Raw genomic sequence first — 18071 nt, 5'->3', positions numbered from 1 at the left:
TTCGCCGCTCGAACATTTCGACCCACCGCAGACTTTCTGCCCCTAATTCAATAAAGTCGTAAATACCGCCGCAGCAGCAAATTGACATAATGTTGGCCGCATGCCCTTTAAATTGTCAGTGACAGAAGTTTTCCCAGAGGTGAAACATTAATACAAACACAGGATTTCTTTTCCAAAATACCCAGCTCCCAAATTCTCCCGTGTTTACTTTTCTCCTCGCTCCTAATTTCTGTTAGTGTGAAATGTTATACTTGCTGCTGCGTTCACTGACAGCGGGAGGAAGGGACGCCCGCGAGCCGGGAGAGCGAACCCCTTCTGGGGCATCGCTCAGCCGAAGAAGTGAGTCTCTGTCCTTCATACGCTGCTTTCACCATCTGGGGAGTTTGAGTAAATCACTTATTAATCACCATTCAAACAGTAAATCAACCGAGCATTAATAATTTGTCACTATTTGCTTTGTGTCGCCGGTTCTTTCACTGCTGCATCAAATAGTAATGAGACGTGATTTCCCACCAAAACACATTCAAATGCGTTCAGTTAGTTTGGTGAGAAAACGTGACGACGAAGAAAGACTGGATTACTGCTGTGGGTTTTGTAATTTGTCATTAGGTGTAACATTTTAAGACACATAAAATGAAATTAAAGCAGATTTATTTGCTGTAAATGTTGTGAATCTGTTCAAAATATGCGTCTTTCTGCTAAATACTTAAATGTCGTTATGATGTTAATTACACTATTTAAGGTTTATATTATTATTTTATATATTTCCAGATATGACCCTCAGGGGATTTTCACATAAAACAAGAAATTAAAGAAATGATTTAGATGACATTCAAAAAAGAAAGAAAATTTATGCAATATACTTTACTGTAGTTTGACTGTGTAAAAGTGAATAAAGTACATATTATATATAATACATGTACATACTATAGACTACTATACAGTAATAATACAACACTGTAAACTATATAAACAACATAAATGGAAGTGAATACTATGATATAATATAATCTTACAATCCAATCCAAACAATATATTAGTGATATGATAGTATTGTTATACAGTGATATAATTAATATCATGCAATAGTAAACAGATGTTAGTATTTTTTATACTCCCATAGTAATAATATCTTATTATATAAATATAATTGGCACAAGGTGCAGTTGTATAGTTTTAAAGTGCTTTTTGATCAACAGTGAATATATATTTACTGCTGTTTAACACATTTATGTTTTTGCAAATTATTGATTTCTAAAGGATGGAGGTGGGAGAGTTAAATCAAACGTGGATTAGAAGAGTAGTTCCATGAAGATGGTAGGTTATACAAGCTGCATTAAAAACCTTGCCGATTAATATAATTTGTATCATATAAAAACTGCATTTTGCTTTTAAATTAGTTTGTTTATCGACACTGTTCATGTGTTTTATTGATATCATCGGCCCTCGCTGTGTTTCAGGGACTTGGTATCGTCAGTAGTTTGTGCACAACACGCTTCACAATGAAACATTTAAAAAGAGTTAAAACAGCATGACATACGCAGATATGTATGCAATATAACATTTTAAAAAGCAGTTAAATAGTTTAAGTCCAAAAAAGAGAGAGAGCTCCAAAGTTTAGGAGCTACATACTTTAGTTTCAGAGAAACTTGAGTGACATCCTGGTTTCTCCATTTGCGTTTGTTGTTTATTTTTGTTGCACTTTGCAGCTTGGATAAGATAACACTCATTGCTCTGCAGCTCTTTGGTTTCCCGTCACACGCTCGACCCTGACGGTTCACCGTGTGATAGAAACACATTCACACACCAGAAACCTGAAACAAAACCTTCTGAACAACGTCCCACATTCAAAGCCTCATACGCGTTAAAGTAATACGCAATTCTCACGAGAACCCGAGCCCCTTATCAAGTTCAAAATGAAATACTGTTCGCGGATGTAGTCGTTTCAGAACCCTTTTTTCCACATGACGTGTCTCCGCAGCTCTGACCCCTGACCCCTGACGGAGGACACATGTCATTGCACTCAGAACGCTGCGGTTGATACAGTTATTCCCAATAACTCAATAACTGACCACGAACGAGCAGAACACCTGCTCCCGGCCGTTAAAAGTTGAGAGGGGAAAGTTATTAGAGAGAGTGAGAGGCGGGGGAGGAGGAGGGAGACAGAGGGATGGAGATGACTTTATCATGGCTGCATGTCGTCTGGCTGACAGTCAATAAAAAGAAGAGAAATGACTGCAGCTGATAGCTTTGCCACGTGCGCTCTGGAGAACAGGGGCAAAGTGTGTGTGTGTGTGTGTGTGTGTGTGTGTGTGTGTGTGTGTGTGTGTGTGTGTGTAAGCTTTTCTCCAAGCAACTGCACGTACCTGTTGGCTTGTGCATATGGCGTGTGTTAGAGAGAAGTGGAATTGTGTGTGTGTGTGTGTGTGTGTGTGTGTGTGTGTGTGTGTGTGTGTGTGTGTGTGTGTGTGTGCAGCACAGCTCCATACAAAGATGAGTATATGTAAACGGGTTATTATGCTGAGGAGGTCTGCAAATAATTTCCTGTGGGCTGACTATTTATCAGATCCCCTCAAGGTTTAGACGCTCCTTTTTTGCTTACTCTGTTTACGTGTGTGTGCGTGTGTGTGTGTGTGTGTGTGTGTGTGTGTGTGTGTGTGGGGAAGCCTAAGAAGAGACACAAAAACAAGATTAAAGTGCTTAAAGAGTTTGTTTTCCCTGAATCTTTTCCCCACCACCTTCACCACCAGAAGAACGCCTATAAAGCAAATGTGAGGACTTTCATCTGAAAGTGACAAACCAGTGCAATCAATTTCAGAGTGTCTGTCCACCGACACTGTGTGATCCTCCGGGGTGCATGTGAGTTCACCCCCCACTCCCCTTTCTTCCTACCTTTTCATGCACAGACCTGCTCGCTGGGTGGTGACACTGCTGGCGAGCGAACTGAAAACTGCCAACGACAAAAGCTGGAACAACAGGAAGATAATTCAGATTTGATTGGTTTCACGTGTTCTTCATAAACAACAAAGTTCCCCTGAGCGCCTCCAGCGTGTTTTCCTGCAAACATGGAATCCATTTGTCCCCCCGTCCTCGTGCCCTGCAGTTGCACAGGCTCTGACGTAGCAACACACACACACACACACACACACACACACACACACACACACACACACACACACACACACAGTGAAATGAAAGCAGAGGGAGCCCACCGCTGTGGCACTGGGATCTTTTGATATATATATATATATATACGGTCAGGAACTTATTTTGAAAGCAGCCACTTTCAGCTGCTAAAAATAAACACGAGGGACTCGGAGAGGAATATGTAGAGGATCGGCCTCCCCCGTCAAAATAATGTCCCGACAGGAAGTGTGTGTCCTGTAATGTCACTGTGGGGAAAAGGTTTTCCTCAAATAGAGCCCATACAAACGCATGCACGTGACATTTAAAGGGACGGTCCGCTATACAAGAACACACGCGTTCTCTTTTCTTTAGAGGAAAGTTGAGGAAAAGTTTGAGTTTTATTTTGTTAAAAAAAGGTGAGATGTCTGTCTCTGAGATTTCTATACAGTGAACGTAAATGGAGACTTTTTTGTGTGACTCACATTATATATTATTATCTTTTCCTTAAACAGGTGGTTCCCAACCTGGGGGCCGGGACCCCTATGAAGGGTCACGGGGTGATCAAACTAGGTGCAAAATAAAATAAACATTTCAGCCAAACAAAACCACAATTATTTAAAACTTTTCTAAATTTTTTGCTTCTTTTTTTTTTCTCGTGAAAACTATAGTTTTGCCTCTTCAAATTAAACAATCTGAGAAGAGATACTCACTCTTTGACAGAACTAACAGCATATAAACATGCAACCTGCGGCAAGAGGTCAAGCACTTTGTATTACACTTTGCGGGAACCGCTGCTTAAGTGAGCGGTAAATCTTTGAGTAGATTGACACATTCATTAAAGATCAGTTGCATGATGCAAATAATAAAACACACTGCTTACATTTCACTTAATAAGTCAGCAGTTAATACAAAATAAGGGGCAGAAGCCTAAAAACTAACACTGTGCCGCTAAACATGGTAAAAAAAAACACTTATTTCTGAGAAGGTTTCCAAACAAATATGTCAGACTATGAAAATGTGAATAAAAAAAATATGCAGACATTATTTTAATTTTAAGAATTAGCGCATGGCATAAAAAAACATGGTGTATTTGGGATTTAAAGACCTGACAGTAAACAAGACGATCAGTCAGACAGCGTGAACTATAAGGTGATTTAATGTCACTTAAGGAGGAAAATTGCACGTTAAAAGGTAAAATGAACACATCTGTGTGTGTAAATTTAAAGTTTGGACAGTTGCTGAAACACATCTTACTCTAAATCTTCTATTTTCTAGTTTTTTTCCACACTGCCAGCCATAGTATGGTTTTTTTTATAGATATATTTTCACACAATTAGCTCCAGTCACAGTCTGCATTGAGCCGTTTGTGTGCTCCTTCTGATTAGCATGCATATGCAGAGCGCTGCGGTGACGTCACAGACACAATGGCCCGGTCCGCTCGCAGCAAAAGGTCAGGGCTCATTTACTTTCGTCTTAATCATGATTTCCAGGGATTATCTGACCCGTTGGTATTTTTTGATTTCAAAAGAAAGAAAGAACAAAAAGCCATATCTCGGATGCAATGTCCAAATCCGTGCACAAATGTTTAGCTGCGAGCACATGTGGGTTTTATCCGAGAGGGCCTCTGGGCTCAGGCCCTGCTGCACAATCAAACCACTTTAGTGGCCTCACATGCACGCGCATCATGGAGAACACGTGACAAAAACACACACACACCGAGCAGGACGTAGTGTGTCCAGAGCAGAAACACACAAACACCTGTTGCCTTCAGAGAGAGAGAGAGAGAGAGAGAGAGAGAGAGAGCTGTGTTTAATGTGCAGAAAGACATATTCTCATCTGCCTAATATTGTTTACATATTGATTGTTGTTGTTGTCTCTTTAAAAGGATCTCCAGCTGGAAATAATAAAGCGGGTTTCCTTAGTATTAACCACAGAACTTTTAGTGCTAATAACCGATTCATAACCATAAAACTCATATCGGGACTCACGTTCTCGTGGGACTTTGTGGGCGACTCTTTCCACTTCTCCTGCGTGTTACCGTCAACATGCTCCGTAATTCTTCCATAAATCGTCTCCGATGCTGCAGGATGGTGGAATAATGGCCCTGTGTCGGCCACCCGCGTTTTACTGTGCTGTAAAAATAATGAAAGTCATATTGCGCTGCGGTTCTTTTTTTTTTTTTTTTTATCTGCAGGCAAGCGGCACAAGTTTGAAGGAGGTCCTGAGATGTTTTCTAAATTGCTATGAATTTTCATTATTATGTTTTTTTTTTTGTTTTTTGGGAAAGTGTTTCGAGTCCGCGTGCTTTTTTTGGGGGAGCAAATCTGGTAGTTACATTATTTTTTTTTGGAGGAGGTTTGAGCAAGTGGAGGCAGGGGGGATGTTTTTAGTTATGGGCTCAATGTTTATCACGTCATTTACACGTCATCAGATCTCCTCCAAATACAGATAGATAGATTAATAGATTAACTCAGATGAGACGTTTCTTTCCTGCTGCTGAGAATCAGTTTGTGAATAACAACAACAACACAGACCACGAGCTCTTCATGCATAATATATAGTCACAAATATCAAAAATGTGTTCGCTTCAACTCTATATTGGACTTTTATTCATCATCTTGAGAACATCATGTTAAAAGGAACTGCACGTTTTATTTCCAAATAGATAAACAAATAAAGTTAAACTAACTGTTTCCCCCCCAAACCTCCCGTTTGAGTAATAATTAAAGTATTATATAATTGTATCCAAGTAAATCAAATATCAATACATTCATAAACATAAGTAGCAATGTATTCATGTTTTGTGTCGACATGGTCCGGCTGTAGGGGACATCATGGAGCTGCATAGACGTGTTTCTGTGTTTTAACCTTATACAAACTATTCATTAATTTACTTATTTATGCTCATTCATTATTGATTTAATTGTATCCACGTGTCCAAATCGAGATTTCATCCACAGACTGTTACTTCAGAAATAAAAGTACTAAACGAAGACGTCAAATTAGTTGATTAATTATTAACGAAGATTGTTTGGGCAAAGCAATGTAACAAGAAAAGGCAATTCAAGGTTATCGCCTCGTAAATAAGTTGTTGTTTTCTATTACAAATAAATAAAAAGATGAATAAAACAGGAGAATAAAAGTTAGTCACGATGCAAGATGTTAATGAACGATCACAAAGAAACGGCAGTAATGACCTCGATTTAATGAAGCAACTGTTTTATTTATTGTCAAGCACATTTCTTTGGAGGGGTAATTTAGTTATTATTAACATGCCACCTATTGTTATGGGTGTTATGCATTTAACTGTAAAAACCACCTGACCCGGGGAGTCAAGGTGTTGGTTTCCTCAGTGTTTCTGCCCCCGTGTGGTGCAGAAACACTCCGTTTATCCTGCAAAGGAAACAGACAGTGAACGCCTCAGCAAACTAGTTTATAGTTGAATGATCCTGCAGGAAGAAAAGGGAAGTAAACAGAACACTTTATCTTAATCTGAGTGTATTAAGGGCTTTATTATTATTATTACTATTAGTGTTTAAATTATTTTGAAATTGTCTCATGTTGCAGTAATCTTCCATTTACTTTCTTGGTCTTTAAACGCCACACACAAATATGAGAACAAGGACAACTCAATGGTTAAGGACCATTATGACTTTTTCCTGTTTTGATGTAAAATAAATATATCTTTTTTAAATAGTCCCCATGTTTGTTACAATAGTATCTGTCCACATTCTGCCAACAAGTCAGCAGTTTCTAGCTATTGAGAGACAACAAGCACTGCATACATATGTGTTTAATTTTTTTTTTTTAATTAGATGTAGTATCTCTATATATACTATATCCAGAGAGCTTCATCTTAGATGTTATGAATCCGTACATAATCATGATGGCAACCAAACATGAGAGGAACATTCAACTTTAAACTTTAAAAAACATTTAAAAAGGGGTTCCTGTGGAATGAAATGGGGATGTGGAGGTTTTTGTTCTGCAGGACAACATTTTCATCAAATCCCTCTGACGTGAGCGTATTAATAAGAAGAAGGAGGAGGAGTGTCAGCTCAGAAACTCCTAACAAGTTTCCGGAGGAGTTCATGTCACATTGTGTTGGCTGAAGGAAGGGCAGATGTCTTCACATGCAGGTGGAGGAGAGCAGGCAGTGTCGCTCTCGCCGCCACATCCTCTTCCATTAGTCTCCTCAATCCTGCAAGGAATTACACGACATATTAGGGTGGATTTAAGATAAGAGCTGGCTAATATCCTAATGTGCACTGGCCCAATTGGTCATTTAAAGTACACGTTAGGAAGCCGACTGCCCTTTAAAGGAAAACACTGGAGGTTCAGCAATTTCTCCCCTTGATCGTTCCTCTATTTGGCATTAACCAGTGGAAACAGAGCGAAACGGGTCAGAAGTTGTGACAACATAAGTGAGAGCTGGTGAGCAGAGCATGTGTTCATATGATCAGGGCAGCAGTTTATAGTTATCCTAGGTTAACTGTATTATTCCTGCTGTCTGCTTTTATTAAAGTGAATTACTTTCCTGGAAACCTGCTGGGAGCAATCGTCTAGAAACAATAAAAGAAAAATGAAAACTTGCAACTTTCCGCTAATGGAATGCAGCTTTGTGTCCGTCTGAGGGTATTTGATTGGATTTCAAATGAATGGGTGACTGCAATTTGTGGAAAGAAACTTTGCTTTATGGCAATAACACAGTGTTATCTTTCCACCAGCTCGGGGTTTAGGAACAGGTGCGGAGACATGATGGAAAGAAAGTTATAGTTAGTGATATAGTTAGAGTTATAGCACATATACACGCTATGAAATGCCTTTGATGTGACATCATAGTGTCGACTCTTCACATGTTGATGATACGACTGCAGTGAAGTTTAAACACAGCTTTGTGATAAGAAGTTGTGGATTTATTTTGGTCCTCATTTCACTAACACAAGACTTATTACATATTTATGAAAAGCCTCAGAGAGTGTTACACTGATTATCTCTTTCCCCCTCTTAATCCCACAGTTTAATTGCGTTACTTTGTCAGAGTCACATTGTAAAAGAGCAGTTAATTACTTGGTGAATATCGGTGCGTTTACGGCTACGGAGAGATTAATAGCGCCATAATTGTCTGAGAGAGTATTGACGACCAGAAACACTCTGGGCCCAGTGGAAAGCGATCCAGTGGTTACTAAGAACTGAACTCTGGCACGCTCGGTTTTAATGAGCGCTGTGAGAAATTCTAACTAAACACACTGGAAGCTGACTGAAGATCAACTCTCTCGTCCTGTAAGTGACGGAGAACGAAACAAGAAGAAGTCGGAGCAACGTCCGTCCCGTTCTTCCGGAGTCACTTTCTTCCACCGGCCTGGCGTACATCCTGGGTTGTAAAGTTACACTGGGGTTGGAAGCACACCATCGCTGTGGCGTTATATAACAATCGGCTGATTCATGGCACTTAAAGAGAAAGGAATTGGCTCCATCACTGGCAGCCATGACCGCTTCTTTGTCCCCGTCTCTGCAGGGCCAGATGACCCCAAACCTGCAGACACTGGTGAGCACGAAGGTGCCTCCGCCGGAGATCATGGATCATGGATCATGGATCATCGCCCAGCAGCTGGCTCCACTCAAAGTTGGGGTTGGCCCAATGGCGGTGAAGGTGACGGGTTAGGAACAGTCCCGAGAGCAGCAGGGCGGCTCCGGTCTTCTTCTCATCCAGCAAAACCGATTGAGGGACGACGGCGTGGATTTCCATCGCGGGCCTTTGGGCCACCATGTGAGTCCAGGAACACTTCGGTCCACACGGTCCCACGAGTCAAACTGAATGAACACTGAGTAACTGCACACACTCGCCAGAGGACGAAGTTCCAGGTTAACCCGACTGCACTGGCCAGAGGGAACGTGGTCACCACGTTCAAACGGCAACTTCTCCTCTCCGGTGTGTGAATGAACTCATGTGGACAACAAGATTACTGCTGAAGGCCCAAAGTGGTGCCGGGTTGGTGAATTGGAGGGTGGGGGTGGGCAGATTATGGCAGAAAAGTCTGTTTGAACAAATTATGGCACGATTTTTAACGTTACCAAACATGCTCCGACACGATCGAACACGAGCACGCAGGCAGATGATTGGAACTCTATGTGCAATAAGCCCGACGTGATGAATATTTTAGGCAGGTACGCGACATGTCACCGGTCCCAAGAGTGCATACCGTGAGGTATGAAGACCACGAGAGGACATTCGGTGTGTTTAAGGTCCGTCTGCGATGCAGGAAAATCACAAGAAAAGGGGAATTCCTGCACGCAGGGAACGTGATCCGACACCCACCTTGTCACATGTCGTTCCACACAGACGCGTCTCCCATCTGCGCCGCGATGCATAACTCATCAGCGGCAGCTCATGCTGCAATAGTTGAACAATCGGTCTTCGCATGGTAAGTGGAAGGGGCTTAAAGACACATCACGCTATACGTGTCACAGTCAGAGGCCAAATGAGCTGCACACACACACACACACACAACACGCAGAGCTTCGACACTTCATGAGGGCGTCTGCTAATGCTGCCCTCGACGTATGTATGGCACGCTCCTACTCTCCATTTGTTTAATTCTCCTTTCATGGTTGTGTGACAAAGGTGTCTGTCTTCACAGGCTGCAGCAGGGCAGTCTGCAAGACAGTGTGTGTGTGTGTAGTTTGAAAAGAAAACCTATGTTCATGAATTTTTTATTCTGAAATGCAAACACGGTGACATGCAAACATGTTTTTCAGTTGAATTGCAGAGCAGTCTGCTCTTCTCCCTCCCAGTGGACAGCATTGCGTGTAACGAGCCTGATCAAACCTAACGTGTGTGTGTGTGTGTGTGTGTGTCCTTGAATGTGTGTGCCCGTCCGTCTTCATGTTTACCGAGGCCTCAGCCTCATTTCACTTGGCATTAATGAACAAAGGAACAGATACCTACACAAAGAATCCATACGAGTGCAGTGTTTAAAGAACCCCCCAGAATTGAAGCTGCGCAGATTCTTTCAATTAGCAAACTCCAAATATTTATGGACCGAACATTTCCTCTCTGGACGGAAGGGGAGTTCTGTGTGTGTGTGTGTGTGTCTCCTGTTGACTCACACTGGGGTGTATTGATCCCCTGGGCTTATGCTTCGTTTCACTTGCCGCCATCTTTTGAAAGCACGTCTGTCCAACAGCTTTACTGTCTACTGTCTCTTTTATTTTTACCAGAGGAGCTCCGTGTCAGGGTGTCCTCGTCTCTTCACTCCTCGTGAATGAGGTGCTTGCCTCTTCTCTTTCTGTACAAACCTTTTCCTTGTCTCCTCCCTGGCAGCAATGTCCTCTGGGTTTCATATTCTTCATATATGTTTTGCAATCTACCAAATTGAATGATGAATTGCCACACTATACTTTTGCTGTATCTGTATCTGCATGCCATTTAGTTCTGATGGAGGAATCGCAATGTTCCTTTTCTGAGGTTTCCTCCATTTTTCCTCATTCAAGTCCTTTGAGTTCTTTCTAAAGCGAATCAAGGATCTCGGTGAAAATGATAATGTCATGTAACATACAGATTGTAAAGCCCTGTCAAGCCAAGATGATGAATATGTTCCCTCTATATTCTATGTATCTTAACTTGTGTGCTCCTGGTCCATATCGGCTGGGAAGCAATACAGTTCACTGGCGGCAGATTGTGCTGAGCCAATAACGAAGGGCCAAAGGATCACCGTAGGAATTAAGACGTGAGCGTTTCTCAGTGATCCCCTCCCCCAAAACACACACACACACACACACACACACACACACACACGCTTACCATGACAAATAGCCTGTGACATGCCTCTGTGAACATGGCACGGAAGGGTCCACTCCCTCTCCTCAGGGCTGATAGGGCAGAGGACTCTGCCAGTGGATGGGACTCCGAGTGTCTCCTCAGTGGGTCGGGATTTCACTTCCAGTGAACCGATTCCCTTTTCTAGCAGTGGAGAAGGAAAACTGGGGAATTACGACAGTTCTGTTTCTGTCTGACAGCAATCCAGTTATTGCAGTTGGTCATGTTTACCTCATATCTTTACATATCTCCTGACGCAGTGTCTTGACCGAGCAAGAAAAGCAGAGAACAAATGCAGTAAGTAACTGTAAATAGAAGAAGAAGAAAAACAGCCCTATTCCTTAGCTTTAAGGTTTGATTTTTTACGTCCCAGATCCCTTCAGATGTGTTCAGGACACATTTCTCTAGATACACGTCAAGGCTTCGACCACAAAGGTGAGGTTGGGAACGTCAACCTGCGTGTAGACTGTGATGACATGTGACCCAACAGCCATTTTGCATGTCAACGCACGTTAAACAACACAATCATTCTGGTCCCATTCCATTTCGGTGGGCTTGGGCCCTGGTCATGCGTACGCTGACTCATGGCTGTGACACACTGAATAGAATGGGACCTTTAATTAATTTGATCACTTCCAGCTGCGATTACCGACTGGGAACGAGATAGAAATGTGCAAGTATGTTTTTTGTTGTTTTTGAGACAATTATTGTGAGCCAGCAGCTGTTTTTCCACATCTATCTCTACAGCCACAATCAAATAAAGGCAATAACACACACGTTTAGCGGGATGAAGCCGTCTTCTTGTCGCGATAAGTTCCTTGTCAGTTAAAAAGAAGAAGAAAAAAAGTGAATTGTGTTCATGCTTTTATTGCCAGAAGGAAAAAGTTGACGGCGTTCAGCTTGCTGAGTGGAAAATGTGACAGATGCCTTTGGATGTGAGTCTGACAGGTTCAGGGTTTGAGTTATTCTAAAGAGGTCGCCTGGGCTTTGGAGTGAACAGGAGTAGCGGAGGAGAGGAATCCACATTAATGCAATAAACTTACACCATCCATGTTTGTTCAGATGGTTTTCCTCGTGGCGAAGAGGGAGATCAAATGGACACATCAATTCTAAATTGTCCGTGAATGTTACTGATGTGGGGCTCGCTCTCTGGATTGTAGAATAACTCAACTCTATGGCTCCAGCAGGCCTTTGGACAAACACCACTGTGATGGTGGACAACAAAGACTTAATGCTCCCTCAGCTCCGACTGTTTCACGGAGATGATTCTGACGCTCACACTCCCTCAATCCATACCAGACACGGCTCGACCGTCCCAGAACCCACAACCCCCTCCATTTTTAAAGGAACAATGTGAATTTTTTTGCATTTCTATTGGCAGAAATGGAATATCATTTTATTAAGTATGTTTAATCATGATTTGTTGTAGTGTATACTCACTTTAAAACTATGAATGGTTGTGTTTTCATGAGCTTAGAAGGAGCCTTTTATATCTACATAGACGGAGCGGGTCCTCCATGTTTCTACAGTAGCCCAGAAGGGACAAACCACACACAAGAAGGGCCATTCAGCCACCGTAGTGTCGCCACATCCTACACAATGCACCTTTAGGTGGCAGTTCGACATTTTGGAACTCTTTCGTTTCATTTTCATGAGAAGATTATTGAGTGGTATTGATCTTTTCTTTTAAAATCTGGGTTCTGGGATGACTGAGTTTTACAAGAGATTATGTGCAGGACTATTTCTTTGCTGAGAGCCATGACTTCCTGGACGGTTGTCATCACTCTGAGGTTACAAAGTCCTGCACTTAGTCTCACCTCATTTTAAGAATAATAATAACTATATTGATATCGGACATTTTAAAAACAGAGTTTGCAAAGTGCTTTGACAGAAAAAGCTAGTAACGTGTAATTTGTACATCACGTGTTCAAACAGGATATAACGTCTAGTGCTGCATTTCCACCATAAACTCATGTTTACAATGTTTACTGAGGTAATAAATCAAGTGAGAAGTATAGACTTCCATATGAGGGACTGTGGCTCAGTGGGGAGCAGGGTCATCTTTCAATCAGAGGATCGGTGGTTCGATCCCCGGCTCCTCTAGCCATGTCGATGTGTCCTTAAGAGACACTTAACCCCAAAATTGCTCCCGTAGAACGTGTGAATATTAGTTAGTCCTGATGGGCAGGTGGCTCCTCCCATCAGGGTATGAATGATGTTGTGTTAAACCTCTTTGAGTAGTCGGAAAACAAAAAACGCTGTACAGGACCATTTATACAATCAGACTTATTTTTGCAACCAGAGGAGTCGCCCCCTGCTGGCCATTCTAAAGAATGCAAGTTTGAGACACTTTGGCTTTGGCTTCACTTTTCAGAACCAGAGGTTGCCGCCTGGTTCCCAGATTGAGTAGCAACACAAACACTTTGGATTTTGCATGAACTGATCAAACAGTATATACTCTGTATAGTGAGCTTTAAAGGTGCTAGTCGGACGCCTTTATAATCCTAAAAACTGAGTCAGGCAAGCTGCTTCAACATCTACAGTCAATCTGGCCACGGCTGTCAATCTTCTAATCTAACTCTTGGCAACACAGTAAATAATGCCGAGTTGTATAAAAATACCTGACCACACAAACGTCTCCACGAGGGCCGACGCCGCTTTGGGATCCGACTTCAGCTCGCATATCTCACTTTGGCCTGTCAGAGAATTACACCACACACAAGAGACCCTAAGATCTCTTCCTCTCCGTCTGAGTGAGGCGGACGGGAGGAAAGTAGAGTCAACACTGATGGCTCCCACATGTGGCTGAGAGACGGTGCATTTCAAACAGCGAGGACCGAAGGACACGGAGCTTGACCGAGTGTGTAAATATGCACAAGGTGTTGATGTAGTGCTGAGCGTGTACGCGCAGTCAAGCGTACATCCTCCTCGGCAAAGCGGCCCATGAGGTCCTCGCAGTGCAAACAGTGTATCAGTAACACATGGTGTCTTCAAGCTTTGCTTTCATGCCCCATCATCCTGCATGTATGGATTATGCTCATTTAGAAATAACAGATTTACTGCATTCCTCTGGTAGTATTACAACTTCTGCCTTGTCAGTGTTCAGCATTTCATCAGCAAAGTCTACATATTTGTAGGTGGGGGGGATTTAAAGGGCCAGTTCCTCTCTATACACGAGTGCTATATATGTCAGTGTGATTTCCAAATGTCTCAATCTTTCTTTAAGTGCTCCAACAAGCTTTGTAGATTAAAGCGTGGGGCTGCTATTTTGTTGCTGTTGAGTCTCTAAAATGTCATTTTTGTTGCTTTGAGACACACTGTACTGTGGCGAACTCTATACAATAATCTCAAAAGCTCATATAGTCACACAGAAAATTGTCTAAATGGAGATAATTTAGAGAGAACTGACCCAACAGATCATTATGACTTATTGACCGGACTACATGTGCTTCCCATGATGACACATGCCTTCATGTTTGAGGCTCTCTTATTTTCACAGATTTTCTATGTCAAGCGAAGGCAGCCTATTTTTTTATAAAAATAGTTGACATGCCCAATCGGACATTGATAAACAATCTTTAACTCATGCTACTTGCTCAAGCAGTATGGGTATTACTTATTCTTTGGATCTACATTGCTGGGAACTTTACTAAAAGGTCACACAATGAAAAATGCAAGCATGTTTAAGTTTAGCACGCTCAGTATCTTATTTAGCATGTTAGCATGCTAACATCCGCTAATTAGCACTAAAGACGAGATACAACCGAGGCTGATATGTCACTTGTTTGGAGGTATTCGGTCATAAAAGTAAAAGTTGGCCCAAACTCTGCACTCTATAGAAGAAATAAGTTACCATCAGTTCCAACTTTGCTTCAATGTCTCTACCACAGTTTTTTGTCCAATAAAAGCAATAATGCTCCAAAAATAATGTTATAAAAAAAGAACGTGCTACTCCAGCTAGTAGATATTGAGACGCTTCACTGGATGATGCTGGTGACGATAGAGGAGGGGTCAGGTCTGGGGACCATGAATATATGTGCAAAATTAAAATTAAAAAGATGACGCGACTGCATCTCTTACTGTATCCTCACCATGCGGCGAAAAGAAACCACACGGAACACGCTTAGTCATTTTAATATATTTGTATATATTCATATATTACACATTTAATACAGGCACAATGAAAAATCATAAAGTAGAGACAAAAAGTGGCTGAGATATTGGTAAAAATTTACAATTTATGAGGATCATTTACACAATGTTGCATTCTTTAAACTCTGTTCAATACAACATATAAAGAAATAAAGGAAGTGAAAGTGACAAAAAAAAAGACCCTTGGAAGTTAATTTTGTAAGTTTTTTTAGAGACAGCAAGAACCAGCTTGCTAATACTGAACACGATTACTGAATCTGTGAACTCTTCTTTTTTTATATGCATTCGTCTCATCCGACTAAAACTACTGACTGACATAATTAATGAAGAGGAAACACAGAGTGACTTGCTGATTTCTAACTGTACAAATGTCCGATGATACAATTTTAGGATTTCATGTAAACTCATTCATTTCAAAATACCTTCAAAAGATTTGGCTGATTAAAGTCCAGAGTGAGATACAAAATGTAGGGTTTAGCAAACGCAACTTCAATGGATAATTCCATCGTCCATTTGAGATTAATGTCTGCCTCTATATTATTATCAAAGTCTGAAACCAGAATTATACAAAACATTACAAACTGGAGTCAACCCCCACCCGGCCAGATATGATGAATGAAATCAGATAAAGTGAGACATCAACGAATCAAGTAAGGATATGAGTTTTAAATCACCTGCAAACCAGTCAGTTAAAAACCACTACGAGTCTTTTTCTGTAGCACAGCGGACAGTAAAAAATAAGCCTGATGAGAAAAGTGAATTTTCTTAAAAATCTTATCTGAGAGGTCAGTTGGCCACATGATGCACAGTGTCTGAAACATCACAGCATCATTCACCAATCTGAAAGGATCATTACATGGCTGAGGTCAACGGGTAAAAAAAACTAAACAACAACAACATAAAACGACTCCGTCAAGAAGTACGACAGCTTCTACAGCAGCAGCCTTCATTAGTAAAAGACGAGAAGCACCAAGAGTCAAGCGGTGGCGACTATCCGTCCGTTTTCTAGGCCCATCTGCGGCCGCTTGTAGATGCGAGAGGCGTATCCCAGCATGCACTGGGCGAGAGGCAGGGCAAGGAAGGCGATCCATCACAGGGCAATGGCGGTGCTGCGTCACGATATCTAACGGACAGCCAACAGCACTGGATTACTCAGCGCCGGAGGAGCTGTAAGGCGTTCCCATCGCTAGCCGGGCCTCGTTGTGCTACTTGCTCACTGGAAAGCGAGCGAGAGGTTCAGGTCGGGTAGAAAAAAGACGAGATAGAAAAGAGTCCGGTGGGCAAACTCACTCGCAGAAGGCAAACGTGACTCATTCAGGTTTTTTTTTTGGAAGACAGTCGGGTTGTAAAAAGAGGAGACATTTTCCCTTCAACATCCAAATAAAAAGGAGGAAAAAAAACAACTGGCACTTTGTTGGTGCTTTTCTTAATAACTGTGCTGTAGTATACAAAAAAAAGAGTTACGATTCAGGCACATTTCTCCATTAAAGGGGCACAAAAGTGTGATTTAAAAAAAACACTGCCAGTTTTACAAAAACTTGGGGTTATGTCCCTTGATTCTTTCTTGACAACGTTTTTAAAGTCAAGATAGCAGAGATTTCTTTCATAAAGTATACAAATTAGAGGTTCAATTCTAAAAAAAGACCCCATCGTTCAGGGAGATCGTTTAAAAAAAAACACTCATTTGACCATAGAGAAATGTAGCTTAAATCTGGAAACCCACATTTGGGTAAAACATGGATGCACTTTTGTTGCCTATTGATCCACTGAACAAGAGGAGGCACTGAGGTCAGATTCATCTTTTTTTTTTTGCGTTAGTTTGAAAGCACTTCAATGTTATTTTAAGAGATCCAGCTTGTGCCATAAGTGTGTGAGTACTGTTTCAGACAGAGTCTGCCTTCATTGCTTCATTGCACATGATGAAAAAAAGAGAAATCGCGAGCAGGAAAAGAGGAAGATCAGTAAACAAAACTGATTTGAGCGTTGAGTCAGAGCTGGTTGAGCAGAATGATGAGTGTTAATATTTACAGTTCAGAGGAAGGAACCTTTTCCCTTCCACATGGACATGGGTTTGTTTTAAATTCCTCAAAAGGCTCTTGAAAGACGAATATGAGGAAGAAGAAGAGCATCTGAAAGATTGTTAGTGCACGTTTTTTTTTTTTTTTTCATGATTTCAAATACAATATAGATTTATATCTAATCCATAAATTGTTTCTGACTATACAAAAGTGAATTGATCAGAAAGCATTATCAGATTTCATATCTACACATTTCCTGAAAGCTCATCTTAGTCTTCTTTTTCTTTTTTTCTTAAACAGTGTTCAATACTCAGTGCTGCTTTATTGTAGTGAGATTCTCGCCTCCGGGGCAAAAGCTCAGATGGATCCAGAGGTTCAGGAAGCTTATAAAGTCGCCAACGTTTTGTGTTTCTCTTGAGAATCAGAGTGGTGGGGGTGACCTCAGCAATCTGCCATGTAGCGTCCTGCAGAACAGAGCAAAAGACGTGCGGTTTGAGACATTTAAACATTTAAACATTTAAACATAACCGGCGGCGTTCCACTCTCTCCCTACCTGTGGCAAATCTCTTCTTGTTGAGAGAGAGTCTGTATCCGGGCCCCTGCAGCTCCATGTCCACTCCTGACAGGCTGCTCCCCTCACTCATGAACTGCACCGCCAGGGTGGTGGGGTTGGACGGTCCATCCGACAGCTCAAACTTGGCCCTCAAGGACCCGGCGCCTGGCGGCAAACACAATAAATGCACTCACTTGGCAGCAATGTGGAACATCCGTGGAAGAGGAGTCCTTCGCTGTACGTGTCCTCAACGTATCCTCATATAACGCTTTGCAAAATATATCTATTCTAGCATAATTTTTCCCTTTAAAAGTCCAGCGACTCGTGTTACACGAACAGTTTGGTCCCACGGAAAAAAGACAAATTCATCTTCGACGTGGTTTTCTTTTTTTTTCTTTTTTTT

General features: G+C 41.6%; 1 protein-coding gene across 1 annotated transcript in view; it reads right to left on the bottom strand.

Annotated features, from left to right (window-relative positions):
- Window positions 1-15063: 15063 nt before the first annotated feature.
- fcho2 (FCH and mu domain containing endocytic adaptor 2) overlaps window positions 15064-18071 on the bottom strand; it is a gene marked incomplete at its 5' end in the record, with an annotated part of 39298 nt that continues 36290 nt past the window's right edge. Inside the window, 2 exons of the mRNA XM_079234678.1 lie at window positions 15064-17579; window positions 17669-17833. Of these exons, the coding sequence (XP_079090804.1) occupies window positions 17557-17579; window positions 17669-17833 (188 nt within the window). The 3' untranslated portion in view covers window positions 15064-17556. The remainder of the gene's footprint in view (window positions 17580-17668; window positions 17834-18071) is intronic.

The sequence above is a fragment of the Taurulus bubalis genome, assembly GCF_910589615.1.
Source record: "Taurulus bubalis genome assembly, chromosome: 19".
Lineage (NCBI taxonomy): Eukaryota > Metazoa > Chordata > Actinopteri > Perciformes > Cottidae > Taurulus > Taurulus bubalis.
This window is presented reverse-complemented; position numbering and strand designations above follow the sequence as displayed.